Genomic DNA, 27,993 nt, shown 5'->3' with positions numbered 1-27,993 from the left:
AAAGTCATGATGACCTTCCGCCAGTACTGCCGCAGCCCCGAGCATGACTTTGGGTGCTCCATCCTCAGGAACAGCAGCACTGGGGGAAGCCAGCAGGCCCTTCCCAACAGCCGCCTCTGCTCAGATGCTGCCCGATGGAGTGTTATGACTATGACAACCCACAGGTACAGGATGTGTGCAGTAGCCAGAGCTCCAGCTGACCCTGATTGCTTGTGCAAGGCTCAGAGCTGGGCTTCCCTGCCTGGGAGGGGAGCAAAGAACACGTGGATCCATAGGTGACTCTCCCCTGACTCTGTCCTGTCACTTGCTAGCAAGTTTGGGACTCTGTTTCTAGAGTCCTTCTTCAGGAAAAGACTTGCAAGAATATAAAGCTGCCCTTCATAATTTGCCTTCTCCAGCCTGTTAAAAGGTAAAATGCTTCCAAACCTCATACACACTGCCTACCTCTCTGGGGGTGTGTGTGTGCATGCGCGCATTACTTTCTTTCACTACTATGACAGCACATGCTCCTCCAAAGCTATTCACAGCATTAGAAATACAACTCCTCCCTCCAGTTCCCCGTGTGCGTGGCTCGGGCTTTCTGCTACGGCTCACTCCCCTCTGATCGCGGGGCTGACGGTCACGACTCCACTCCACACCTCCGGGCTTCACACGGAGAGGAGGAAAATCGGGGAAAACACAGAAGCAGGCACACAATTGACCTACAGAGCCATCGATAACTTACTCCCCTCGCAGCAGAATTGTACAGAGGAGGCGAGCGAGCCGGGAGGGAGAGGAGAAAGAGGGGGAGGAGGAGAAGAAGGAAAAAAAGAAAATCCAGAGCATTCTAGTCTTGCAAACGTAGTGAAACCGAGCAGTCAGAGTTCATTTGCTCGAGAACAGCAGAGAAGAAAGAGGACATTAAATGAAAAAAGCAAGAAAGGTCTGTAGCTTTTTGCTTGATAGTAGCTGTGTTTTAGAGGTAAAATGATTCCTCCGAGCAGCACGACTGAAGTCAGCGTGGATAGTGTGGAGAAAGAGAATGAAGTGGAGAGCACAGAGCAGCCCCCCTCTCCAGCATCAACTACCAGCCAGGAATCAAAGGTACTCAGAGAATGAGATTTTTTTTTTTTTTCCTCTTTCTTTGTTTTGAAGAGAGATACGTTGCTTTGATTTTTATGTGGAGCCCTGTGCCAGGATCAGCGTTAGAGTGCTACGAGCCATCTCTGCTTGCAGTGCCTGCTCTGACACTCCTGCTTCTGAATTCTCCCTATCACCCGGGCAGCTCAGGAGTCTGAAATTGGAAAATACCTGTGTTTGGAGATGTTTGGGTTTGGGGATTTGCACTTATGTTTTCTGCTCCTTATTACAGTAAGCGTCTGGGGGAGTGGTAGGGCTCAGGGAGGGGATCAATTCCAGTAGATCTATCTTGTTAGCTATTTTCACACCAAGCATCAGATCACTTAAAGGGTTTTGTTTGTGGCTGGAAAGGTTGATTTTTCTCACAGGTTCAGAAAAGAGGATTTTGCCTGGGGGCTTGAGGTGTTTCACCTGCCTCACCTTCTCTGGCAGATTGATGAGCGAACTTTCACTGTTTAACGAGCCAGCAGTTGAAACAGGATGTAAGTGACAGTTTTGGCACAATCATCCTTATGTACACCTCCCAGGAAAGGACTTTTTTCACAGCCTTTTATTTATATATTAATTTTTAAAAGTGGTTCAATTTACCTTACTGAAAACCAACTTCCAGCTCAAATGGCATGGCCTCTGAATTTTTAATTGACTTGCATGTGAAAAGTTTTCCTACCTGCCGGTATGCTACTTGGAAGATAGAGATGTAAAGGGAGAAAAGTAGTAATCTTACCTAATGAATGTTGTTTGCAGCTTACCTGGATAATATGCTCTTATTGATCCTCTATTATTTACTAAGGATACCACGATAACACCTGAGAGATCTTCCTGTGATCTTCATAGCAATGCTCTGTGCTGTGCAAACATGTAAAAATAGGGAGGTCCTTGTCACTAGGAGCTCACAGCTGTGTAGACCCTTAGGAGGTACTGTACAAGCAAAACTGTTACTTGACAGGGAAGGTTTGTGCTGGCCCGAGTTTAAAGGCAGTGGCTGCCTGGGTCTAATGTAGGAAGACTGCTACGTTATTCCACAGTTATAGCTAGGTTTTCGGAGAGTGAGTCAAAATTATCTGTCTGTGTGGGTAGAGTCCTGATGTGGGCTTTGGGATTTTTTTTTTTTTTTTTTTTTTTAATTAGATGCTGTACTCTAAGGAGGAGAGCTAAGGTAAAACAGCCTCTTTAAAAGAAAAGAGCTCTCCCAGCAGCAATAGTATACCCTACTCACTATACATATTCAGCACTACTGGGACACTGCTGCAGTCTTCCTCATTAATGGGAAATGAAAATTAAACAGGTTATTGGTTTAACCCCAAGCTCTAAAAGGATCTGGTTGATCAGTACCTAAATCCCCCTCCAAGATGACTTCTTTGGAATTGCTGGATTGTTATTTGGCCAGCGGGAAGCTCAGACCTCAGTGAGGTCCCAAATGTGACTGGAGCTTTCACTGCACTGCCAGCACCAGCTCCTGATGTGTGCTGGGCTGTACACAGGGCCTGGTGGGCTGTGTGCTGCTTGTGTTCCCAGTTGTGGTCCTTACCCCGTGCCGGGCAAGTGGTTACGGAGCTTGAGATGCTGTTCACATGGTCAGGCACTTCATTACAATGGTGATGGAGGGACTTTCCCACTGGGTCACAGAGCGCTGTGCCCAGAGTGAACTCACCAGCATGAATCCTAAAATGAGAAAAAGTGAAGTGCTGTGTGTAGGATTCCTTCTTGCTGTTCATGCATCCATGCACTTGCAAGGATGACAACAGGGATTAGGCTCTTCTAGCCAGAGAACAAATAGGCCACAAACTGGTTTACAATCAAATGTTATTATCATCATTTTTTTCCAGTCTTGTGAGCATTTGAAGCAATACATTGAATAGGCAGAAGCTATGACCGTGCCATTACTCGTATACAGATATTTTTAGTAAACATATAATCTACGTGTTTACATTTTAGAACTACAAATATGATCAGAAAGCATGCTGTATTTTCATTTCAGTAGATGAAGTCAAAAGAAGCTTCTGATCACTGGGGTAATGAGATAAGCTTTCTTTGTTGGTGCTAGTAAACAGCAGGATGGAAGAATTCTCAGTGATTTCATAAAGATGATGTTTGTGCTTGGGTTTTTTTCTGAGAATTGATGTACTTCAAAAGCTAAAGACTTTGACAGAGGCATGAGTCAGTGCGTGCCAAGGGCCTGCTTTTATCCCGTGGTGTCCCCTGCTGAGGGAGCTCTCCTGTCATTCACAGAGGGCTAAGCTTTCTTCAGGTAATCTCTGTTACATAGGTTAACAAGTTCATGTCTGCTGCAGTTACTGCAGAACAGTTTGTGCAGTATCTAATTACCCCACAATGACCTGTTTCTGTGGCAAAACACTATTATGACTCCAAATATAGGAACAGAAACAACATGAATAATAGCAACCTTCAAAATGCATTTGAAAACATTTCAGAGGAAAAACAATTTTGAAAAACTCATGTAGAACTAATGTAGCTAGCTTGCTTCCAGTCCTATGTAATCATAGACAACCAGGGCACACAGTCCCTCGTAGTACCAAAGTCCAGAAAAAGGGTTTTATCCAGCACACTCCAGACTGTACTCAGAAGATGATACGGAGGAGATACTGCAATTCCTGACTAGCATGAGTTTGAAAGGCAGAACTTCAGGCTGCTAGCAAGTAGCTGAGATTTGGAAGAATGACTCTCGTGTTAGTCACACACCCCTGTCACAGGAAAGCAGCTCAGTGTTTAATAAATGCTAAAGCCTCCCACCATGTGCTCCTGGTGTTTCGGAGTATATTTACAGGTGATCACACCTGGATGCTGAAAGCTGAAAGACTAGACTCTCATGCATGTGCTCCTCATCAAGAGCACCTTAACACCAGGACTTCAGTACAACTGCTCAGAACAAGGAAATTCAAATACACTGTCAACTCACCTCATTTTCTAATAGCAAATCCATTCACACATTAGAAATACATGTTTGCCTTATGGTATAGTCTTTATAGAGCAACATAGCATGACGGTGTCTTTTGGATTATGTGTCCTCAAGTATGTTACCCGTAGCACCTCCAGTGTACGGTCTCATTAACATAACACCAAAAAGGTGTCCAAAATGTAGCAAACCTGCTGTAACTGAGCCATCCTGTAGCACTATATAAATACTGCTACTATGCTAAAAGCCCTAGAGCTTGAACAGTTAAGAATGTTGCAAAACTAATAATTAATTTATTAAATTAATTTATTGGCTTTTGAAGACATTTACTCCACACCTAAGTATGACCTGAGTGGATACTTAAAGTTTACTAGGAGCAGAGCTTTATGAGGGTACCATACAAATACATGTAATTGCTAATTTTATTACATTCATATGTTTGTAGTTACAGCTCCCACCTGTTTGGGTCTTTCACATCTGGCTTCCAAGCAGGCAAATTACCAGTTTGCCAAGGACTTTTGTAGAGGTGCAACTCAGCAAGGGATTAGCTAATGAATCCTAAGGGAAAATTTCCTCCTGGTGGTAGCAATTAAAGACGTACTGCACACTTGTACAATTACTAGCTTAGCGATAAAAGCAGAAATCTAGTGGCAGCAATCAGATATTGTATTTCTAGTGTCTTGTATGTGAAGATACCTTGGAACTTAGTAAAGAAAACCAAAATTTGAAGGGATACATGTCTAAAGAAAAGATTCCTACATTTGGCAGTATTTCTTTATGTTTTGGCATAGTTAGCACATAACTCTGTTAGCTTTATCCCTCTTGTATTTAACTGAAATTTCTATATGAAGAGGAAAGAGCCCATATGCTGATTTCTTTAGGTGTGAGTCAAGTCATTACTGCTGTGTTGTGGATAATGTCTGGGGGTATTCACAAACAATAGAGTATACCTCAGAAAAATCCCTTATCATTTTTAGGTTTTAGGGGGGGCCTGAGCATCTATGATGTTTGAGCTAGTACCATCAGGGTTGGTCAGCACTGCTGATCTTCAAGCTATTAGTCTTTCAAGTATGTCAAACATCTTTCAGGCTCTCTCATACGTCCCAGAAGGGGTATCAAGCCCTGCTCCTGCCATTGCAAGCAACCTGTCACGTAGAAGATACTTATTTGTAGATGTCAGTGGATATTTGTGAAGACCAAATATTTTCTTCACAGCTTTGCCCTTTTACATCTTCTTTTTGTAAAGTCCGGCTATAATTGTGATGTACTGCAGTCACATATCTTTGGTGTGATAGCTTCAAAATTTTCCTCCGAGCCCCAAACTCATGGGCCTAACAAATCGCTTACACTCAGGTCAGTTAGGTAAGATGAATAGCTGAAAAATGAAAGAAAAAAAACCCCATAAACTAGATCTTCAAATAAATAGGGCATCTGGACTATGTATTTTCGAAAATAAATGAATCTGTCTCAGTCTGACACTTCCATATGCTGACTATCCAGTGGCCAGTATTCAGGGAAATGCAGTCCATAGTTTAAAATTCAATTTATGGCAGTTCAGGAGATGTAGCACAATTGTTCAAACACCAGCTAACCTGATATATAGTACATGAAGTGGAAGTTGGTGAAAAGTAGCAAGCCAAGAAAACGAGTAAGCACTGAATTTCAAGATGTAGACTTCATTTATGTATATCCCCACATCGGTCAAGAATATTGAACTTACTTTCCCCTGTCCTGCTGGTCCAATAGAGCAATATTGTTTATGTGAGGTTTCAAAACCAGGCGTTGGTACTAGGTACGGAACTAACAGAAACAGTTTTAAACTCTGGATTTTAATAGGATTGCATGGGATTTAAATCATGTAGGATTTGTGCTATGCTGTTAAGCAGAGATCTTCCCCACTTCAAGAGTTAATACTTTATGAGGCTCCATAGATAGTTACTCATCAATTAATATTTTAAAAGGGCAGGGAATATGGTGTACAGTTAGTGTTTCACCCTCCACACCAGTGATAAATATCCAGTATGTAAACTACTGCTGTAGTCTTCAAAGGAATACCAAACAGCTTTAAAAAATCCTGTGAAAGGGGAAGAAAACGGCAGATCTCCTTCTTAATCTTACCTCCATGCCTCTGCGTAAAATGGTAAGTACGTACGGTGAAGGTAAGAGTAAACGAAAGAAATGAGCTTAAGTATTTGTATGTGCTTTGACAAAGCATTAGAACAAATTATGTGCAGGAAGATTTCATTAAGAGAGGAAAGTAATACTCTACACTATCAATAATTTCTTAACCAGACTTGTTCTTGTATTTAAATTTATTTTGACTTTTCTCTCTTTCTTACTCATTTTCTGACTGAAACACTCTGGTATTGTTTTCATTTTGATATATATGTCAGATCAGTTCCTACGCATATTGAGATGTCTAAGGCAAAATAGAAATGTAACCAGTTCATTCTCTTCTGTCCACATTTTTGATGTTGCCAAATTGAAGAAAATGTCTATTACCTTTCAACACCTAAAGATGACTGAAATCCAGTGTGGTAAAAAAATGCATTTACTAAAAAGTGCATATTTTCACTGACACAAAACAAGTTGTTTTCAAAGCTGGAAGACAGTCCAGTCCTACCATCTCAGTGTCTTATGCTGTATTCTTTTTCGTAAAGTAAGCCTGCTGAATTCAGGTTTTACCACTACTTTTACAAGGCTCTCCCAACACCTGGATGCTAAGAGATGTCTCTGCCCCTTGCCTCCTTCTAATTCCAGCCTAAGCTTATTTCTGGCCAGCTTGTGTGGCGTTGTAATTTTGATAATGTTGTTTTAGCCTTAAGCATCTCTTTTTCATTCTTGGTGCAAGTTTCCATCATGTAAGAATAGACTTCTATCTCTCTTCCCAGTCTTTTATTTTCTAAACTGAACAAGTCAGGCTGACAGAAGAGAAAGTCCGTTCTTCACCTCATTCTAGTAGCAGATCCATGCACCTGTTTTAGTTTTGAATAATCTTTTATGAAAAACGATGACAGAATTTGTGCATGGTATTCTGCATGAGATATTGTACAGTATCAGTAATGCTTTACTAACTTTCCCAGAAACCATGCTTCTGATTGTTGTGTCCCCTTGTCACCCTTTGGTCAGCCAGAGGTCACCTTTCTATTTCTCTGTAGTTTCCAGCGGATCCAGGATGCGTTTGCCTGTCCTCATCTAGAGTGGTTTGGATCAAGTCTCAGGTGCACAAGCTTACATTTCCACATCTGAGCTTCATCACATTTCCATGACTCTGTCCCTCAAGCCTCAGGCCTCCTCAGTATTGAGAATGCCTCCAAGCTCAAATCAGAGGGCAATGGCTTTATGACATGCCTAATCTTTGCACCAAATTCAGTAATAAAAATATAGAGAGCAAGATTGACTCTAAGACTAGGCCAGTAAAGAACTGCACCAACGACCTTCCTTCAACCTAGTACTTCTCCTTTCAACAGTAACTATGTCCCATAGTTCCTTAATATTTCCAGTCTTTTCAGTCTTGGATAATAGATTCCCTTTTAGTAGCATACTCGATAATTTTAATGAAATCCAGATAGGCAGAATCTACTTTTGACCTAAAACATTTTCTTTATCTAGAAAACTGTTCATCTTATCCAAGACAACTGGTCTAGGAGGATCTACCTTTTATTCTTTTCATTTTTGTCAAGCACTATTGAGGTCAAATCTACAAATCTGTATTTGCTGGGATCACTTTTCCTGATTATTGAAACAGAATGCTCTTTCACTTTGTATCATTTCTGGCTTGATAAAGCTTGCTGAGAAAACTTGATCCTAGACTTCCAAAGTATAATTTTGTAATGGAGAGTAACTGGTTTCTTTTCTCCTTTTCACTCAGCAGACACATTGAAGTGCTTTTTTTAATGTCTTACCATACATTTCTGCAACCTCATTCCTATTATTCTTATTATTTTGTCCCAGGATCATTGTTCTGGGAAGAAAGTAAGATGAAGTGTTTGTTGAAGTTCTGAGCCAGCCTTTTATCTATTCCTTACTGTACCTCAATCTTTTTTTTCTTTTTCTTTCCCTAGCCTGAATCAATCCATTGACACTTCCTTAAATACCTTTTGCAAGGACTCACTCAGCTTTTCTTGACAATTTACGTGCTTAGACCTAAGGAACTCTGCTTGAAAGCACCAATTTTATTTGCACAGCAATTTTTTTTCTCCTTTTCTTTCTCTTGTTTCCCTCCACACCATTCTTTGTGGGCTCTTCGCTTATTCCAAATTCCCTTCTTGAGGTGACTATTTTCATGCAGTTTGCCAGGAGCACAGATTCACAGAATCTTTTTTTTTTTCTTTTTGTTTTATATTCCAGCTAGTATGAACAGAGTTGCTTTGAAGAAATCTGTGCCTCTTAAGCATCCAAGCACATCCAAGTATCGGAATATCTGCTTATCTAAGTGTCTGAAATCCAAAATAAGGCTTAGAGCTTCATTTTTCCCTTGCATTATATTTAATTTAAATGGAAGTATATTCTAATCACTTAATAGAAAACTGTAATTCCTTGTAGGATGAGCTTTTCTCATGTTCCTTTCTGAGCCATTGCTGTATACTCTTGATAGGTAGAAGGTTACATATTTGATAAATTTGTGCTCATGTTTGTCAGGCAGAGGACAAATCTTTCAGATGTGAGCACATGAACTGAATATTCTTAACATAGTATTCAGTCCTGCATAACTTCCAGTTGCATAGGCAAATGGTCATTCAATGTTAAATGAGCGCTGCCTTTTCCAGACAAGTGAATGTCTATATTCTAGCTGAAGTATAATCAAACTTTGCATGTTCTTTACCAAAAAAGACCAGCTGTGAAAATGAGAAATCTATGTGTGAATGACTGAAATAACTTGACCTTGTTTTCTTTTGACATATGCTTCTGCTAGAGGAAACTCCCTTGATTCAGTAGATCAACTGATAAAATATATGCTACTTGTCAGGGAATTCAACTCAGGAACCATGTAAAATGTATTTACAGTGGAAGTCTGAAAAGCAGACCTCTTGTGTCTTTGACATCAGCAGTTAAATTTGACAAATATCGTGTACATCTTCTTTATTTAAAAAAATTAGTCTCGTGTCTGTAGTCTTGCATAAATATTGTCGACACTCATAGAAGTTTTCCCATTGACAGGTCACCATTTGTTAACTGACCTGTTTTGATCTGATGAGAGTAGTTAGCTAAGCACTGTCAGATGCAAGTGTTACAGTTTACGGGCTGCACAGGTGAAACTTCAAAATACCATAGCATGAAGAATTGTGAGAGAGGGGTGTTTCCCAGCTGCAGGAGGCTGCAAGTTCTGTATAGAATTGCAGACAGAGTCCTTCAGGCAAGCAACAGTGACAATTTGAATGGTTTTCTTTCCTGTAGACATAATATGCTGCATTTCTGAGTGCCATTTAAAAGCTTTATTAAAATGCTACACATGCCCTGCTTTATTAATAAAGATCATTTTCGCAGTCCAGAGTTCTGAATAGAAGAGCAAAATGCAGCTGACCTATAGTAACTGATGATTAGGTTTAATTCAGAAAGGAGAAAAATAATCTAGTATTCACAAAGCTATTAAAATCAGATTTTAGAGTATTTTTTTTCTTAGAATATTCATTAGAGTAAGACAGAGACATGTATGCTCCAGAGGCACTGCTCAGGTGAGAAAGCAAAGTCAGCCTGACAAGTTGTATAGCAAATACTGCTGAATATTATTTTAGAGACAGACTTGCATCTCCATTACCTTAGTATTTTATTTCCTTTGGTTTTTACAAAAATTTCTCATGCATAGAGAAGGGAAGCATCAGTTTTTTTGGCCAAGAGTCAGATTTCTGGCATGATGCATACAAGTCACCTCCTCAAACATCATATATATAGGTGTGATTTACCAGCGTTCATAATTCATTATTGATTTGCCAGTGTTCTCTCTGCCAGTTTAAATACTGTGGTAGTGATTCTCAAAACCCAAAAGTCTTGGGATAGAATTAAGAGACTGAAAACCTTGACCCAGCCTCACTTGCCTTTCTGCATACACAGAGTGAGAAATGGCCTTCAACCGGGCATCTCTCTCCTCACAAGTAAACAAAATATCCCAGGCAAAATTCAACTTGGTAAATTTGGTGGAGTGCCACTGACTTCTGTGCAGTTAAATTGAGGATCCAGTTGTTAAGACATGTAGGTCCATATGCATTTTTAAAATGAACCTACTGTTAAGTTATCCAGCATATACAACTTTTTTTTTAACTCTTAGTGTACTTATTTATATTATTTATAAGTGCGCATAACTCATTTCTCAAGTATGTTCACACATACTCTTTTAATTCAAATTATCTAATTAAGGAATTGTTTACAAATAAACATAAGGTGACATAAGGTGCCAGACATTTCTGGTAATGAACATTCCAGTGAAATGTGTGCCTGTCGAGTGCTTTTTTTTGTGTGTGTGATTTTTTTAATGTCAAAACTTCTGTTTTTGAGGAAACGTCCCGTTTTCTTGATTGTGTAAACTTTTACCAGGAAGCTTTCACTGGTTGCAGGTGAAATTTCTAGTGAAAAGAGGAGAAAAATGCATCCTAGGTGAAATCATACAGCCTCACCTGTAATTAGAGACCGACTTTAGGCCGTTAACTTAGTAGTTCAGTCTTCCTATGTTATAAATGGAACACAGACCGAAATTATTTTATCAAAGGTGATTTAGAGTAAAAGGCTGCCTTATGTGCTCTAAATTAGCTTCTCTGAGGGGAAATCTCTTTCCATTGACCATGGTAGGTAGCCACAGCTGAGTTAAAAGCCTGGATTTAAGTAGGGTAAAAACACTACTGTCAATCTGTCAGAGTGAGGTCTTGAACCTTGCCTGCAAAAACTGGCCGGTTGTCTGTTCCCCTGGCAGGTTAGTCTGCCTGACTTTCCCCTCTTCTGCCCACAGCTCTTTCAAAGACATTTTGAAAGGCTGTACTTGTTTTTTATGTCAATGTGGAACAAAATCATTCAAACTCTGAAAATTTTTGCTAAGTGGAACTGCTGTTTTCCAGCCAGCCCTAGAATGGAAAGTTATGCACCTATGACAAAAAGAGAAAAAAATGTAAGCCTATCCAGGCTTCAAAATGTGAAGTGCTGCTATTAAACTGTAGCCACAAGATGAATCATGTACCAGTTTCATGAAGTATGGGCACACAGGAGTCTTTGGCAGGTACACAGGAGTCTTTGGCAGGTTCACAGCAGTCAGATCTGTCTCCTGTAGTTAGTTGTAATGACAAATAGACTTCATCCCTCTGGCTGTTAAAGATCCAGACGAACAGTTAATTTTTTTGCTAGCTCACCCACTCGCTCTCTGTCTTTCAATGTTTCTCTCTTTCTTTCTTCTCTGTTCCTATTCTCACCCAAATGCTTTAATCCAGGAGCAGGCTTTCTGATACAATGAGCCAGTGCAAGGTCTGACTTTACAGCAAAAACTTCCAGGTTTCCAAGCTTAGCCAAGTTTAAAGATTCCTGTTAAGAAAATGGATGATGGTTCTTCTGTTAGGGGGGAGAGACCTTTTCTAAACACTGCGCGAATGCTGGCACTCATGCCATAAGTACACTCGGAAAAAAGCAAACCCTGCAGTTTGCGCTTTTCCTTTCACCTACACCCAAGCCATGCTTACTTTGTTCACAAAGAAATGCCTTAAGTGGCATTTCAATTTCCTTGCATTGTCTGGTATTATGTGGTTACTTGTGTGTGGATGCCTATTTATCTCTTGATGTAACCTCACATTTTCTTTACATGCATATGCAGGAAACTATACATAAAATTAAAACCTAAGCAATGAGGTAAGAGAAAACATTCCTTATGCGGAAGAAAAGAAGCCCTCTTCTTAGTCTCCCCTGTCTTCTTAGTCTCCTCCTTTCTGGGTAGGTAGATGAAGACTGCACTGCCAGTGGAGGGCTTCTACGCTCCTGCCTCCCCAGCAGCTTAGGCTCCCACAGACTTGCCTGGGCTGCAATTCTGCGCTTCAACAGCACTGGCTTTTTTATCAGTTCCTGCCTAGTATCCAAGAATCATGCTCTGGACAAATGCTTCCTTAGAGATGAATGCCAACAGCTGTAATAGATCTACCTGAATCCTGCTAGAATGTAGATAAATTAAAAGCATTTCACAAAGGCTCAAAAAAGTAACAGCCAAGCCTTAAAACAAAAATCTTAGCTGCATGATTTGCCTCTGAGGAGAACTCAGCTATGACTAGGTGCTGGCCTTAAGAAGTAGCCACTCGGTCTGTTCAAAAAAAAAAGTCAGACCTTTTTTAAACAAGATGAGAAAGCTAACTTCTTTTTTCTGGCACTGTAGGGAACACTCTGCAATAAATACAATATTCCTGAAGTAGCAGTAGAGGTGACATCATTTGGTCTTTACTACCAGCTGCTGAGTTCTAGAAAAATAGTCTCCATTCCATGAGTTATTATCCCTCCAGTACAGCCGTACTCACAGCCACTACTGCATATTAAAAAAAAAAAAAAACTGACAGGAGAAAATGGATATAAATCTCAAAAGTTAGCACTGTACTTGCTCCTCAGTTCAGCAGTGGTCAGTAGCTCTGATTTCTGCTGTAATATGTCACATTCTTTAAAAGTTGCTGCTATTCTGCTCATCATAGAATTGTTTAGGTAGGAGACCTTCAAGATCATTAAGTCCAACCATTAACCTAACACTGTCAATTTCACCACTACACCATGTACCTAAGCTCTGCATCTACATGTCTTTTAAATACCTTCCAGGATGCTGCCTCATCCACCTCCCTGGGCAGACTGTTCCAATGCTTTACAACCCTTTCAGTAAAGAAGTTTTTCCTAATACCCAATGTAAACCTCCCCTGGTGCAACATCAGGCCATTTGTCCTTGTCCTATTGCTTGTTACTTAGGAGAAGAGACTGACGGCCACCTTGCTACAACCTCCTTTCAGGTAGTTGTAGAGAGCAAGAAGGTCTCCCTTCAGTCTCCTTTTCTCCAGGCTAAACAAGCCCAGTTCCCTCAGCCGCTCTTAATAAGACTTGTTCTCTAGACCCTTCACCAGCCTCGTTGCCTTTCTCTGGACACGCTCCAATACCTCAATGTCTTTCTCATAGTGAGGGGGCCCAAAAAACTGAACACAGTACTCGAGATGCGGCCTCACCAGTGCTGAGTACAGGGTAACAATCACTTCCCCAGTCCTGCTGGCCACACTCTTCCTGATACAAGCCAGGATGCCATTGGCCTTCTTGGCCACCTGGGCACACTACTGGCTCATGCTCAACCAGCTGTCAGCCAACACCTCTAGGTCCTTTTCTGCTGGACAGCTTTCCAGCCAGTCTTCCCCAAGCTTGTAGCATTGCATGTGGTTACCAGGCTAAGTTCTAGTTGGGCTTTGGCTCTTCTAACTTTCTCCCTGCATAGCTTCACCAGTATCCTTGTAGTCCTCTGGAGTGGCCTGCCTCTTCTTCTACAGGACATAAACTCTCCTTTTTTCCTTAGTTCCAGCCAAAGCTCTCTGTTCAGACAGGCCGGTCCTTTTCCCCTCTGGGTTGTCTTTTGGCACATGGGGACAGTCTGCTCCTGCACCTTTAAGAATTCCTCCTTGAAGAGTGTCCAGTCTTCCTGGTCTTCTCTGCCCTTCAGGATTGCCTCCCAAGCGACTCTGTCAACCAGGCTCCTGACCAGGCCAAAGGCTGCCCTCCGGAAATCCAAGGTGGGGCTTCTGATAACATCCCTCCTTACTTCTCCAAGAACTGAAAACTATCATTTCGTGTTCACTGTGCCCAAGACATCTTCCAACCATCATATCACCCACAAGCCTTTCCCTGTTCACAAACAGCAGGTCCAGCGGGGCACATTCCCTGCTTGGCTCACTCACTAGCCATGTCAGGAAGTTATCTTCCACACACTCCAGGAACCTTCTGGACTGTTTCCTATCCACTGTATCATATTTCCAGCAGACATCTGGTAAGTTGAAGTCGCCCATGAGAACAAGGACCAGAGATCAGTTTCACTTCAGTGGATTTGGAGGGACTTAAAAAAAAAAGTCTTTTAACATTTAGAGAATAAAATTGTAGTTCTTCTTTCTGAAGTGATAGTCTTAAATTATCTACCTTATTGTTTGTGGTATTCTGTATGTAGCTATCTTTTTATATGGAGCTACCTATCTCAGTATACAAACACATTTTTGCAGTTCAGACAGTCATTTTAATCTTGACAATTTGATAGAGGTAATTTGAGGAGGAAAGTTGTGCAGCTGGTGAGGATAAAAATAAAATGTTTTTGTTTTGCAGGGCTGATCTTGAAACAATAGCTGGCTAAAGATGTTCAGCAGCTTGGAGGATTAGGAAAAAATATAAAAGAAATGGATTAGCCTGAGGCAAAGATATATGATAAATCTCATACATAAAAACTCTTGCCATTTAACATCTCCAAATATATGTATTTACATTGTCAAATTCTTGAAGGCCTTCAAACATCTCCATAAAGTGCCAAGTAACTCTATGTCATATATACGACAATATCGTCATCAAGTTAAACAGATTTCTTGTGTGGAGAGTTGGCCTATTCTTTCTGTAGGACACTGAATGCAGTTTTTGCTGGGTATGACTAATGTGTAAAAACAAGAAGACAAAGACAAATTGAGATGGAAACTTTCTGTACTTGTAACAGGTTCCTTGGAAACTTGCACTACAGGCATAATTTTCCCCAAAATGATTCGGAAGTACTTTTTGAAAATTAGAAAACAACTAGAGTAGGTGTGTTGAAAGGAATAAATGCATGCCATAAGTTGCACTTTGAGAAGAGCTTTAATGAAAAATGTGCCAGATATGGACTGGATCTGGAAATAAACAGATCTCTGCCATGGTGGACAGTAAGATAACTGAGGGCAGAACAAATAACAAGGAAGATGTTACCAAGCTAGGAAAAAACATTAATTGGCACAACATTTGTTGCATATCTAGTAGCTGTTGTAGGACTTTGGAACTGGAATATGAGATGAAGGCAACTCGGTGGGTACCCAGGGGAAGCATGGAGAAGCCCAGAGGGGTTAACTGGCTTTCCTCAACCTGTGCTGTCAGCTCTTTCCCCAGATCCAGGGCTTCAGGCCCGAGTGGTGCCACGGCAGCCATGTGGCTCTGCACCAGGACCAGAAGAGTCCTGTTGGACTTGTGGTTTCAGAACAGGCAGTGGCAAGGCAGCCGCGCACCCTGGGCTGCAGAGTGGCTGGCAATAAGCAGCATTCATAGGACAGGACAGTTTCAGTCTTTGGGAGGGATAAAAAGGTGAAAGTCATCAAATTTGCTACCAGATTGCAAAATATGCCAAAGAAGGGGAAGGCAGCTGTGAAAAAGAAAAATTGGAAGTGAACCAACAAACACTGCTAATCTTCTGTAAGGCATAAGTTCCTACCCCATCTCCCAATGAGAAGAGTTTGAAAAGGAAAGATGGAAACAGGCTGTAAAATTTGAACCTGAATCTCTGTTTGTGAACAGACAGCAAAGAAGGGAGTGTAGAAACCTGTGGGATCAAATAAGCCAATGTTTGGGCCCTTTTTTAAAGCCAATAAGCCATATAGGCCCCATATTCTGGTATTGAGTTTCTGGTTCTTTCTTTGATCATAAAATGAGGTAACATCATTTTAGAGATACAGCACAGTAGCTAAGCAATAAGTTTGGGCAGAATTAAGTCACGCATACTATGAATTTGAATCAAGTGTCTAGGAAAAACAAAAGAAGCAAGAAGCATAGGTGTCCCCCTGGATTTACCAATATGTGGTTGCAGCAGAGCAAAGATTGACAGAGATGGTTTAAATAAAGAGGAGGGAATTGAGAACGGTTGAATAAAGTCAGGCAGATAACAGGATGCTAGATGTGGCCAGGTATTTCTTCATGCTGTATGTAGAAAGCCTTTGTTTTTAATGCATAGTGTAAATCAGCAACAAAAAGTTTCATTTCAAAACAAAAAAACCAAAAACCCAGCCTTTACTCAGGAAACATGCTCGCTGAAGTCGGCTAGAGTCAGCAGTAAGACTTTAGGATTTGGCCCCGTGACAATAACTTTGTTGTAGAGCTGAGCACTTACATGTTTTCATTGCGGAGCAATTTTAGCAGTGTAAGTTTGGAACCCCAGAAGTAGGAGTGAAAACGCTGACAGAATATTAACTGTAACAACTCCCAGCAGATCTCTGTCTCCTTTTTTTTTTTTTTTTAAGACAGTACAAATGTGATTATGCAGTATGTGGGATCTGGTGTTGATGTTAATTTGCCCTCAGTTGGAGTTGATGTCAGCCTCCCTGCCAGATGTATTTCCATATTTGCTTCAAGAGACATACTACCATTTAAAGTATTATAAATCAGCTCTGTTAAAAAAAAAAAATAAAGATATAAAAGAGGAAAAACAAATGGGTAAAAGAAGTTAGTGGAAACTATTACTATAGGTGGATCTCCACTTTTTAGCAGAACATTCTGGGTTTTTTTAAAGGTCCAAGGGGGTCATATCGAGCTTTGATTTCTCATAAGATCAATAGATGAAAACAATGATGCACACTTCTTAGCTGGACAGACACGAGGTACAATCAAGGATGATTAACCTTACATTTGCAATCATGTTCGCTGCAGATTGTTCATGAGAAGGAAAAAAAGCAAAACTCAGACCCTATTATTATTATTCTTGAAGATCTCAGCAGGTAGATACCAGTGTAGCTTCCTTCGCCTCAGCAGAACTGCATGGATTTACATTACTCTGAAATCTACACTTTTAATCTCCAGATCTCATTGTGCCACTTCCACTGCAGAAAAGATTAGTAAATGGATAAATCAGGAGTTACCAAAGGGAAGTCACTATTCCATTTAGAAGCTGAAATGGAAAAGAGATTTCCAAACTGGGCAGCAAAATGCAGGATTCCCAGAAAGGACCTCAGAGATAACAGTCCAAATTCCTTCTATGTCACGAGGCATGGGACAACCACACGTGTGCCTCATCCTAATGGGGACAAAGTATGGAGATGACCAGCTGCTTAGCAACCAGATTCCTGAGGTGAAACCCAAAGTACAAAACAAGATGTGGTAAACATGTACCCATCTCGAAACTGGAAGTACAGGGGGCATTTAAAAAAAATGGAAGGGGTACCCCTAACCATTTCTTGCTTTCTTCGTGAGCTTTCCTGTTGGTTTCAGGAGGAAAGACTGGAGACAATTTAATTGCCAGACTGAGACAGGAGCCACACAAAGGTTTGCAGCTGGTTATTCCAGTAGCCACCTTTCAAAACCTGAATTATAAAAGATCTCCTGCAGCTCGTGCCAGATCTGTTGGAACAGCTGTTTAGCAGCAGGGAGAATATAATCCTGGATATAAATATGGGATTTGTAATCTTTCCCTCTGCTCCCAAGAGGATGCACTCTTCTTTTGCTAGGTGAGGCAGGAAAGGAGATACAAGGGACAAAACATTTTCTAACTCTGATATAAAACAAGCAATGGGCTTTGGTCGTAGCTGAAGTTTTGCTTAGTTTGATTTGTAATGTGCTTTGATTTATGCACATATTCACAGAGGAGGAAGAATTGATGATCGTTGAGCTCAACACAATGAACCCAGGAGATCTTACTTTGGGACTGTTAATCTGATTTTTGTGAATTGGATGATAAACTTTGGAAAGACACAGTAAAGCTTCTCTGAAAGATCTTGTAATTTGTTATCTTGAAATGCTGCAAATTTGAGAATGATTCACTGTTTTTACTCTCTGCTAGAAGCAGGCTGAAGACAAACCATGGTTGGATGATACTGCAAGCTTTTTCCACAAACTAAACTTGAACCACACCTGTTAGTAAGTTTAAAGAAATACTAAGACTAGATTTCTCAGGAAGCAAAATGTAACATGTACTTTTTTCTTTCTAGATCACTCTTTCTAAAATAGCTTGATTAAAAGAAAATAGAGGAACACACCAAAACAGGGCCATTCAAAAAAATAACAGCAAAAATGCTGTTAGATATATAATTAGAGAGTTTTGACTAAATAAATAAATTTCTTTAATGTGTGGGGGGGGGATTTTACTTAGTTTTTGACAAAAAGGCCTTAAAATTTTCTGGATCTGACATGCAAATAAGCATAATTTTATTTAATTTGTGTGTTTCCTCCTTTTTACAAACTGTTTTAAAGTGTTTAAATGACTGTAATCCTTTTGAAGAAAATATGAAAATATATTTGTTGGGGTAGGTAACGAGCTCAGGGTAAGTCACAATTTCAGAACATTTAGCACATTAGCTCTTTTTATGCCTTAAGACTAAGTAGACAGTTCTGAACATAATGGAGACAAAAAAGGATTTTTTGGCAATTGCTATGGTTAATAAATTTTTTGTGTTTCTTCAAATCTGTCACTCCCTGGGCTGCATTGTTTTGTCCTGTCACATCTTATGCTGAATTTTGAAGATATATAAAGGAATTTGGAGCCCAAATGAGTCTTCTTCCTATTTTCAGGCCTTAAAACTTTCAGCAATTTGTTACATGATTGTCTAATATTTGCTAATCGTAGTTCATTTGAATATTAGGAGAAGATGCACCTGAAACTGTAGGATAATTTCAAACCAACTGCAGGAGCAATTGTGGAGAACTAGATGAGTTTTTCAGCTTGGTTTAAACCAAACCAGAGAGTTGTACAGAATGAACGGGTCTGCTAAGCAAACACACTGTTTGGCTACATGTGCAGACTGTACCTCTTGATAATTTAGAGGTCTGCCAGTTAGACACGCAACCACACAGCCACCTAGGATGTAGTACATCAGGAGAGGGCTGAGAACTTGTGATTCACAGTGACATTTGTGGGAGCAGTGACAACTGAGCATCCCTTCAGATTTCATGCTTTCAAACCCCAAGGCCCTTTCAGGGATTTTTGCTGTTCTGCTCTGGCATGCTAATCAGAGCATTTCATTGTAGTTAAAACTCTACGTGTGAAACAAAATCACAGAAAGAGCCGTGCCTGGAAAGGTTGATATCCTAAATAGGTTTGAAGATCAGTGAGTGGGTTTCAAAAACAGGATACAGCAGCGAGGAGAATCTGAGGATGACAATCAGAGCAGCAAGAGCCAACCAGAGTATTTGGAGGTACCAAATAAATCACTAATAATGTTATTGTTAGGTATTACAGAAAATGTCTCCCCTTTGACTAGTCGAATACTCTATTCAAGCAGACAGTTTGATTTATTTATTTTTTTACAACAATAACAAACATATTTGCTCTATTGCCAGCTATGCAATCTGTTTGGGAAAATACACAAATATAATACGTAGCAGATTCTGCAGTAATGAAATCTCCTTCTTTGTCTGTAGTGGATTAAAAGGATACAGCTTCCAAGAAAGCTGGCTAGAGCAGACACAAACACGTGATAGGGCCAGATTCTCAGACTGTTTAAAGCAACTACAATTGAAGTCAGTTTAGCTAATTCAATTTGTACTAGGAGAGTATTTGTACTATTTTTTTATTTAGAAATAAGAAGGTAGAAAACGAATCATCTTTGCTCACAAATTTTGTCACGGATGCTTTGCCAATAAACAATATCAGTCCCTTAAGTGTTTGAAATATCCTTTTATCTTGTTAATGCTATAAGACATGGTACTGCTCTCATCAGCAGGCAAACACACATATTATTTATGAAGCTGCATCCTGGCTTTGGGCATGTCAATCTTATTTCCCTTAAAATTCCAAGGCAGTGCATTTTCAAAACAACTGCAGAAAAAACCCACCTTTGTCTGTGCTCATAAATCACTTACTTTTGTATCCCTCAATTTTAAGCAGCAAATCATTAGCCTTCGTGCTCACTAAATGTAAGCACTTCTGTTTGAGCTGGTTCTTTGTTTGCTCTTAATCAGCATAGCTATCTGAAGCCCAGCAATACCACCAGGCTAGCTTACACTCTGGTAACATCCAGTCCTTCAACAACTCTAGTTAACAGCTGAAGTGTGTTCTGAGAGTTGTTAGTAGAAATTGAGTGCTCCTTGACCCAGAAAATGGACTGTACTCAGAGAATAGATGTCACTCATCAAGACTTTTGTTCTTTCCCTTATTTGAAAGGCATTTATTCTGAGTCCCTTTTGGTAATATCTCATGTGCCTCATGCTCTCTAGTGAATCTACACAACATTGACTGGGCCCTATGTGTTAAAGTCCTTCTTTTATAACTATGTGAGAGTCAAATAATTTGGAAACTTCCTCCAAGAAGCTGAAAGGAAGAAAAGATGATACCTTACAGTAAATGGATATTTATCTCACAGCAGAGTGATTTCTGCTGACAGAGCATTTTTAGTCTGAATAGCTCAACAAAAAAGGTACATTTTATAAGAATTTCAGGAATCAAACTGACTTGATGGCTCCTTCCAACTCTGTTAATACCCTGTATTACTTGTAATCCATCTAATGATATTGTTAAAACTAGTGTAAAGCAAGGGATAGAGAAGAGCAAGCAATATCTATTTTTTATTGCTAGCACAGTAACAATACAGCAGACAGCTGATGTCTGAAAATGGCGGCTTGGTCTGTCAGTAAAGTACAGTTCATAAGCCTGGTTCATTTATTCGTTTCTCTTGGAAGGTCTTTTAGAGTGGAAATATATAAGAAGTAATCTCCCTTTTGGCCCCACATCGCACAGGAGTCTCTGCCGCTGGCGAGGATGTTTAGCAGTGGCTGAGAAGGGAACAAGACCGAGCATGTTGGGAAATAAGCTGATATGGGCAGGCTCCATGAGGGTTGCTCTGAATACCAAAGCTGATGGCCCAAGCAAACTAACATTACATAACATAGAGTTTGTCTTCCTAGTAACCACTGTTTACTCTGAGATGACAAAGGAGGGAGCTTCAGGGAGGGGAATGAAGCATTTGTGTGTAGGATATGCAGGGAGTGAGGCTTCCCTGAGTTTTGAATGGTGAAAAGGTGTGATGAAGAAGTTGTGCTAGAGAAATGGTGATGGCATAGGGGACACCTATCTTTGCATTTTAGTTTGATTCGGGAGTGTGGTTTCAAAGCAAATCTCCCAGTTCTTGCTGCTCACCCCAGTTTGGTCCTTGTGGTGGTGCAGAGAGCACAGGCTGCATCACTCCGGGTTTTGCTTGTGCTCCAGGTGTGCACCTAATTCACGCCAGGACGGATGGGCTGGGCCAGTTCAGAGTACTCTGTGCCCTGAAACGCATATGGTGTGTATACTGGGTCCACAACAGCACTCGGACTGCTAACATAGATGAGTTGGAGAGGCAAGGTAATAAGAGTTTCTAGATATCAGGGAGCAGTAAGGAGCCTGAATAAATTACTCTTTGCAAGATGGATGATTATCTTTTGTAACTGCAAAACTAGGGATTACAAAACAGCTCGAATCATTGATAGCTTCCCAACTTCCACGGGAAGTTCTTAAATGAAAACTGTAGAAAAGAGTTTTGTGATTCCAACACACAATGCTTAAATCAAATAAAGTCTCAGTGAGGGCAGGTGCAATTCCCATTCACATCAAAAGCAGTGGCACCTAGTTAACACTAGGAATGGATTTCAATAGCTGTCCTTTTGCTGCCTTCTGTTTTCTGGTTATAGCAGCTAAAGAGTTGTAGTATAGGGGAATTAGGAATACAGGAGGTGCAGATAAGCTGTGCTTTGTCAGAGCTTCCTGATCCCTTGAAGCTTGAACATTCAGTAACTCGGAGGAAGATGGTGATTGTACTGGAAGATACTGAAAAAAAAGGTTAATCAAGCCCTGAGATTGAGCTATTGCACTTATCTCTACCTTGCCTGCGGGGTTAGTAAGTGCAGTCACTGATAGACTGTGTGGCTTTTAACTAGAGACAAACTTTTTTCTCCACCTCCAATTTCAAACCACAGGAATACGCTGGATTTAATATCAAGGGTTCATATTTCTGAAGCATCAATATTGTGAAGTTTTATGATGATATCAAGAGTTTAGAAAAACTCTTGTGCTTGTGGGAATTTTATTTTTATTTAAATAAAAGCTAATTTGTAGCTTTCCTTGCAGAGGAAAAATTGTAAAAGTCTTAGGAGATTGATCTCAAATATCTTTCTTGAAGAATTTTTGTTCTTGGTTTAGGGTTTTTTTCAGACCCAATACGTGATATTTCATTGAAGTACTGAAGTAAATACTGAGTGCAGAACAAGCCTAGTCACAAGTTTTTCCAAAATTTGGTAGTGTTTTTTCCTGAGGTTTAACTTTGGACTTCTTCACTCTGCAGAAATAAATTATAAATAGTAAAATTTGCATACTTTCCTCTCTATTGAAAGAGCTGATTCCTGCCTCAGGTGAATGCTAGAGCAGCTCTATTAAGAACCAGTGGAATCACAAATACATTAAATCAGTTTACAGCAGATCAAAACCAGGCATATATTACATGCCTGTATTTAATTACATTTGAAATCTTCCAATAAAAGAACAGAGCTAGGCTATAGCAAACTTCAAAATGAGGAGATGGTGGTATTTATGTAAGTGAAGTGATGCTCACTGGACTGCAGCATAATAATTACTTAAGATTCTATGGTTTTACAATCAGTATTATTTGTACAACCTGCCCTTGACGTTGCTTGGGCCAACTTTTCCTAAGTAAACAATCACATACCAGTACCCTATTTCAAATTCTCTCATGGACCTGTTACGAGAAAAGAAAGTTGGATCAAATTTTAAAACCTGACACAAATCTTCTATTGTCCTGTACACTCTCACTTCTGCAAGATGGGTGTAAAACATTCTGATCTGAGAGGTAGTTTTTAACAATACTGAGCAAAGTCCGTAATTAGCTGTGCAAAATTCTAAACAGTGCCTGTGTTCTGCATTTTAGTATAGTCACTTCTGTATACATATAACTTATTTGGGATATAATAGCTGCAGGCTTTCACTTGTGTTTTGGGTATGCAATGCAAACCAAACCTGTAGGTGTCTTCCAGCCTGAATACAAATGAGTATGAAATCTGCATTTGAGTGACAAATAGGGTGCCCACCTTGTCTGGAACTTATTTAACCACATTAGCACAGGAAAGCGCTCAGGGAACCTCAGAGAGGACTATTGAGCTTGTGCAGAGGTGCCTGCCAAATCTGTAAATGCAACTTGGTCAACTCATTCTTGAATACCTGTCCTAATCTGAATGCTATAGTTGGAGATGCATGGAATATGCACAGTTGCATGCTCACCTTAGTGTGTCTGCAAATGTTTGGACATGCATAGCCTGAATGCTGGACTACCCCTCTTTGAAAATCTGTTGACTTTTCTGCCTGAGGGAGGAATCGCTGATGGTACATCTCTTGACTGGCAAATGACTGTGCACAAGAGAATGGGATAAGGATAGTAAATGCAGAGGTCCTTAAAATATATTGCGTACATTGTCCGAACTAGCAGGACAGCTTTTTCCTGATAAAACAAATACTGTATTGCTACTCTCAGTCTTCTTTCTGTGGCAGAAGCAGTGTTTTGAAACTTAATTAGCTTCATGTGGTTGTGTAGAAATGGATGGAAAATCAATAATGAATGCCATTTCAGTCACCTTGTGATGTTGTAATTCTCAGTGTTTTGCTACACTAATTAGGTCTGACTTCAGTGAGAAGCATTTCGGGAGCAAGGGGGTGAATTATTGCTGAGTTCCTGACTGTCATTGGGGAGCTGAATTAATCTCAGTATTGAGTAACCTCTGGTTTCAGAAGCCGGTGACCTAACATCCAAACAGAACAGGGAAGACCTCACATTTTGTTTGTGCTGTTGTACAGTGAGTTTTGGGCTCAGCCAGTCCGTGACTTCAGCTGAAAGAGCTTCAGAAACCAGAAGCTGCTCTTCCCTCATAGTTGGAATTTAATGACTTAATGGCCCTTATTTACACATTCCCTGAAAGACTGATAGTTTCTTGCAAACAGGTGAGTATTTCCTTCGTCTGGGTCCAGGGCTCCTCCTGTGAACCCAGAGAGAGTCGTGAGTGAGAGTGGTGCATGTGGGATGGGCTTTTGAGTCTGACCCCTCACTGCTCCCAAAGCCACTATGAAGAAACAGCTCAGGGAGCTGAATGCAGTTTGCTTCCATGTAGCAAACTCAGATAGTGTTAACTGGAGGCAATGGCAGCTCTTTGCCTGTTTATTGGACTCGGGGAGTTCGTTGTGAAATGTGGGGAAGAGAGCTGGAGTGTCTTTCTTCTCCAAGAACAAGCTGCCTGTGTCTGCAAGTAGAAGAGGGGCTTCCCCCAAGAATTCCTTGAGCCTTCTCAATGACAGCGTGCTTTCAGCTGTATCATAAAGAAAATGGATGGATGAGGAACAGAAGCTGGGGAGAGCAAGTGCTCTGAGGCCACTAAATCGGCGTGACAGACCGGTGCCATGATTTCTCAGCAAAGTATGTGAACTCCCTCCCTTTATATTAGTGTGAATTATGATTCCTGATCATTATTACTTCTAACATAAACAGTTTCTAGTATAAACCATTACTGCTGATTATCACAGACAGCTTGAATATCATGGAAAAATTCAGTTTTTACATCACATTCATCCAGAGAATTGCAGCAGCAATTGAAATGATTTTGCAGTGGTTGCAATAATGCTGAGCAAAATGTGAAATGGAGGTATTACACTTCAAAGATGGTGAACATGAAGTGGACGCAGATCTGTTTTTCCTTTTATCCAGACTCTACATGTGGGCCGTCAGATTTGACAAACCCGCAAATCCTGATAGCTTCTGTGCCTCATCTAGCATCCTTCTCAGCCTTATATAAAATTTGGGGAGAGGGAAAATGACAGGAGCTCTAATAAGGTACAAAACACTTTACAGGTAAATAGTTTGAGTTAACAACTTTAAGTTAATAATGCCTTATTGTGGTGCTTAATAGTCTGACAATCAATACTCAGTATAATACACAAGAGTATATGTGAGTGTGTGTTATCTAGTATTAATTAATGCGTTAACTATAAATTGACTAGTAAATTATACTGTTACTGCTCCTTAGCCTGCCTTCCTTTAAAAAAAAAAAAAGAAAACAAGAATTTATCAGCCAAAACCGTATATTATCTCTGTTTCTGCCAAATTAAAGAGATTTAACTGTATCAAATCTATTTACTAAATTCACTCCTCTTGTAATGCCATTCAGCAGCTGTTCCTGAAATGTCTTTACAGGCTGCTTAAGGACCATGCAAGCATGAATAATACTCTAAGTTCTCTTATGCTTGAATACAAAGAAAATATTCTCCAATGTGTAAGACTCTCTGTAGTATCTCTTTGCTGTCATACCTGATAGAAAAGACAAACAGAAGCTTTCATTAGTGCTATCAAGTTTATTATCTATCACAAAGCGTACATAGAGTGGTTTAATTTCTGACTGGGATCTGTTTTCTTTGCTCTGAAATTGCTGGTTAAATTCTAAACTCAATTTTATTGTTCAGGTGGTTTAAGGTCTGCCACTGTCTCCTAGGTTCATTAGTCAGCAGCACACTCCAAAACCAGAAGCCTTGCCTTGCTATTGAAGAGGAGAAGGCAGTAAATGTAACTGGCTTATTTGTTGCAGCTGCAGAAACTGAAACGATCACTCTCCTTCAAGACCAAAAGCTTGCGGAGTAAAAGTGCAGACAATTTCTTCCAGAGGACTAATAGCGATGTGAAACTGCAAGTAGACTTGATGCCTGAGGTGAGCACAAGCACCGGTCAGCTCCCCAGCTCAGAGAGCCAGGCGTCCTCCCCCATCAGAGCCCAGCAGCTGCCAGAAAACAACAAGGCTCACATCTTCCAGGAGCACATCTTCAAAAAACCCACCTTCTGCGATGTCTGCAACCACATGATTGTTGGTAAGAAATTATTTTTTAAATCTATGTGGGTGTCCGTGCTAGAAAGTGCAAGATGACTTTTCTGTAACTTATGTGAGCCTAGACGTGAAAGAAGTGGTGGCAGGTGGCTGAAGTTGTAGAACATGCAAAGTCACTACCGCGGGAATCTGCAGGAGTTGCTGTTCGGAAGTCTGGTCCTATAAAATTCACTTCATTGCAGCTAGCTTGTTATGCACGTGATTTGGTCTTCCTGATGCTTATCATTCAGTTGTTCTACCACAGTAGATGAGAAATATATTCATTGGCAGTGTACCAATGTGAAAGTGGGTGACACTAATTTCAGGATTTTAGGCAGGACAAGGAGTGAAGCACTGATTTACCTTCATGTAGAAGCAGTGCAGGTCTTTGAGTACAAACTATCTGTAATTTTTCTAGCTTACAGTAAGAAACTCATGTCCTTTGGCACAGAAGTCACTGCCTTTCAGATAACAGTGTGGTAAGCTCTTGAAAGTTGCTGACAGGATTGCTCAGACTTTTTTTTGGAGAATGGTACCTCCTTTTCCACATGAAGGTACTCAGTGTCCCCCACTTGTGTGGGGAATTCATGTTCTCTGCAAAAGGCAACTCCCTGCAGAACATTAAATCCAACGTAAGCCAATCCTGCTTCCATAAATTAGAGAATTAAATACATGAGGCCTGATTTCATTCTCTCTTCACCATAGCTCTACTGAATCCAGGGAAACAGAGGAGTTGTAATCCCAGATTTTTGGTGTTATTTTCCAGTCTTTCAAGTTTTTTTCTACTTTAAGTGGTACAACAAGTCAAAGGGAGGAGGAGTAAAGCAAGAGGGAAGTTCATAGTGCACAGACTGAAAGGAAGTCTGGAAGATAAGTAGCTAGTTGAAATGACTTTATGTATGGAGGCAGGCCCAGAACTCATCTCCTTCTGTAATGTGGATGGATGTTCTATCAATGCTTAGTTTCACAAATATATACTGCAAGTCCTGCACATTTCTGGCAGCTTCTTGTAAAGTTGTATGGAGATTAGTATCGTCACACATCTGCACAACTCAGCAATACTGTTTCAAAACACTGCTGCTCAAGATGGATTATTACTGGCAGCAGAATTTTTCAGGGACTCCAGTTCGTAAACACCCATGCCCTTCTCCTTTGCTGGGCAATCTGTGTCCTGCCTGGGATAGGAAAGTCCTGAAGCATTGCCATAAGCTTCAAAACATCAGCTTTAGCCCCACCTGCCTTCTGAACTTTTTCTGTTCTTTTCTACCCTCTGAGGGCTTCCCTTTTCTCTTCTGTATCTTAACCACTTCATTAGAGAAAGGAGCCTTTCATAATTGCTTAAGAATGAAATGTGACCTATTTTGTCTGGCAGCAGGCTTGAGTTAGGCGAATTGCCCTGACCTCCTGCAACACATCTTTGCTTGGAGGTATGGCAGAAAAGATGTTAAGAGTTCTACCTTATAATGCCTTAGAGTCCAGATGCCTTGATTCTTATAGACAGAAGTCAATTCCTATAATCCTCTCTCTTTGATCCTTACTGCAGTCATGCCTGGTTTTGCTGTATTGTATTTTAAGCAGTATGGGAGATCTGGATGTTAATGTTTGCAGCTCAATCACTCCATGTAAGTTGTGCAACTGTTTGTCATGGGGATGGTGAAGCAAAACAGGCAGCTTTTCAGGAAATTGTGTCAAGCCTGCTCCTGAAGGCAGACTAAAAAAAATTCACTTCTGCGCAGGAACTCTGAATTTACACTTGCAACATGGAGCCTATTTGTTCTCTCTATTTGCATTTTATTTGGGCAGTGACATTTGAGAGCAATGAGTTTATGGATTTAAATTCCTTATTGATGAGAATAAAGGCAAAGACATATACATGTTTTGAAGACTTGGAGAAAGAGTCCAGGAAAGTCCCAGCTTGACTTTAGATGGTTTAAATTTTACCATCAAGAATGATTCCAGGTTCACCTTAAATGGTGCTCTGATCTATGAACTGAGCAGCTCTGTCTGGTACAAGGCAGCCTAATGAACTGTGCATAGCATGAGTGTGCAGTACACACTTCTGTCTCATTAGCATGGCAGAATCCATCTGTAGTTTCAGAGTGAGCAGGACACTTGGAGCGCAGGCAGCAGGCTCCCAGTGCTGCTCTTTTTGCAGCAAAATTAAAGCAAAGGAA

At 40.4% G+C, this 27,993-nt stretch overlaps 1 protein-coding gene across 3 annotated transcripts in view; it reads left to right on the top strand.

The window, feature by feature from the left end:
* The first annotated feature begins 588 nt into the window (after positions 1–588).
* Positions 589–27,993, top strand: part of STAC (SH3 and cysteine rich domain) — a 118,155-nt gene continuing 90,750 nt past the window's right edge. For all 3 annotated transcript variants that reach the window (XR_012763578.1, XR_012763577.1, XM_009933668.2), the window contains exons 1-2: positions 589–1,083; positions 25,547–25,823. Coding sequence is in view for 1 of the 3 variants with exons in the window: in XM_009933668.2 (XP_009931970.1) it covers positions 967–1,083; positions 25,547–25,823 (394 nt within the window). In the remaining 2 variants the exon portion in view is untranslated. The remainder of the gene's footprint in view (positions 1,084–25,546; positions 25,824–27,993) is intronic.

This window comes from Opisthocomus hoazin, chromosome 4 (assembly GCF_030867145.1).
Source record: "Opisthocomus hoazin isolate bOpiHoa1 chromosome 4, bOpiHoa1.hap1, whole genome shotgun sequence".
Lineage (NCBI taxonomy): Eukaryota > Metazoa > Chordata > Aves > Opisthocomiformes > Opisthocomidae > Opisthocomus > Opisthocomus hoazin.
Note: the sequence above shows the minus strand (reverse complement) of the source record. Positions and strands in the feature narration are given on the sequence as shown.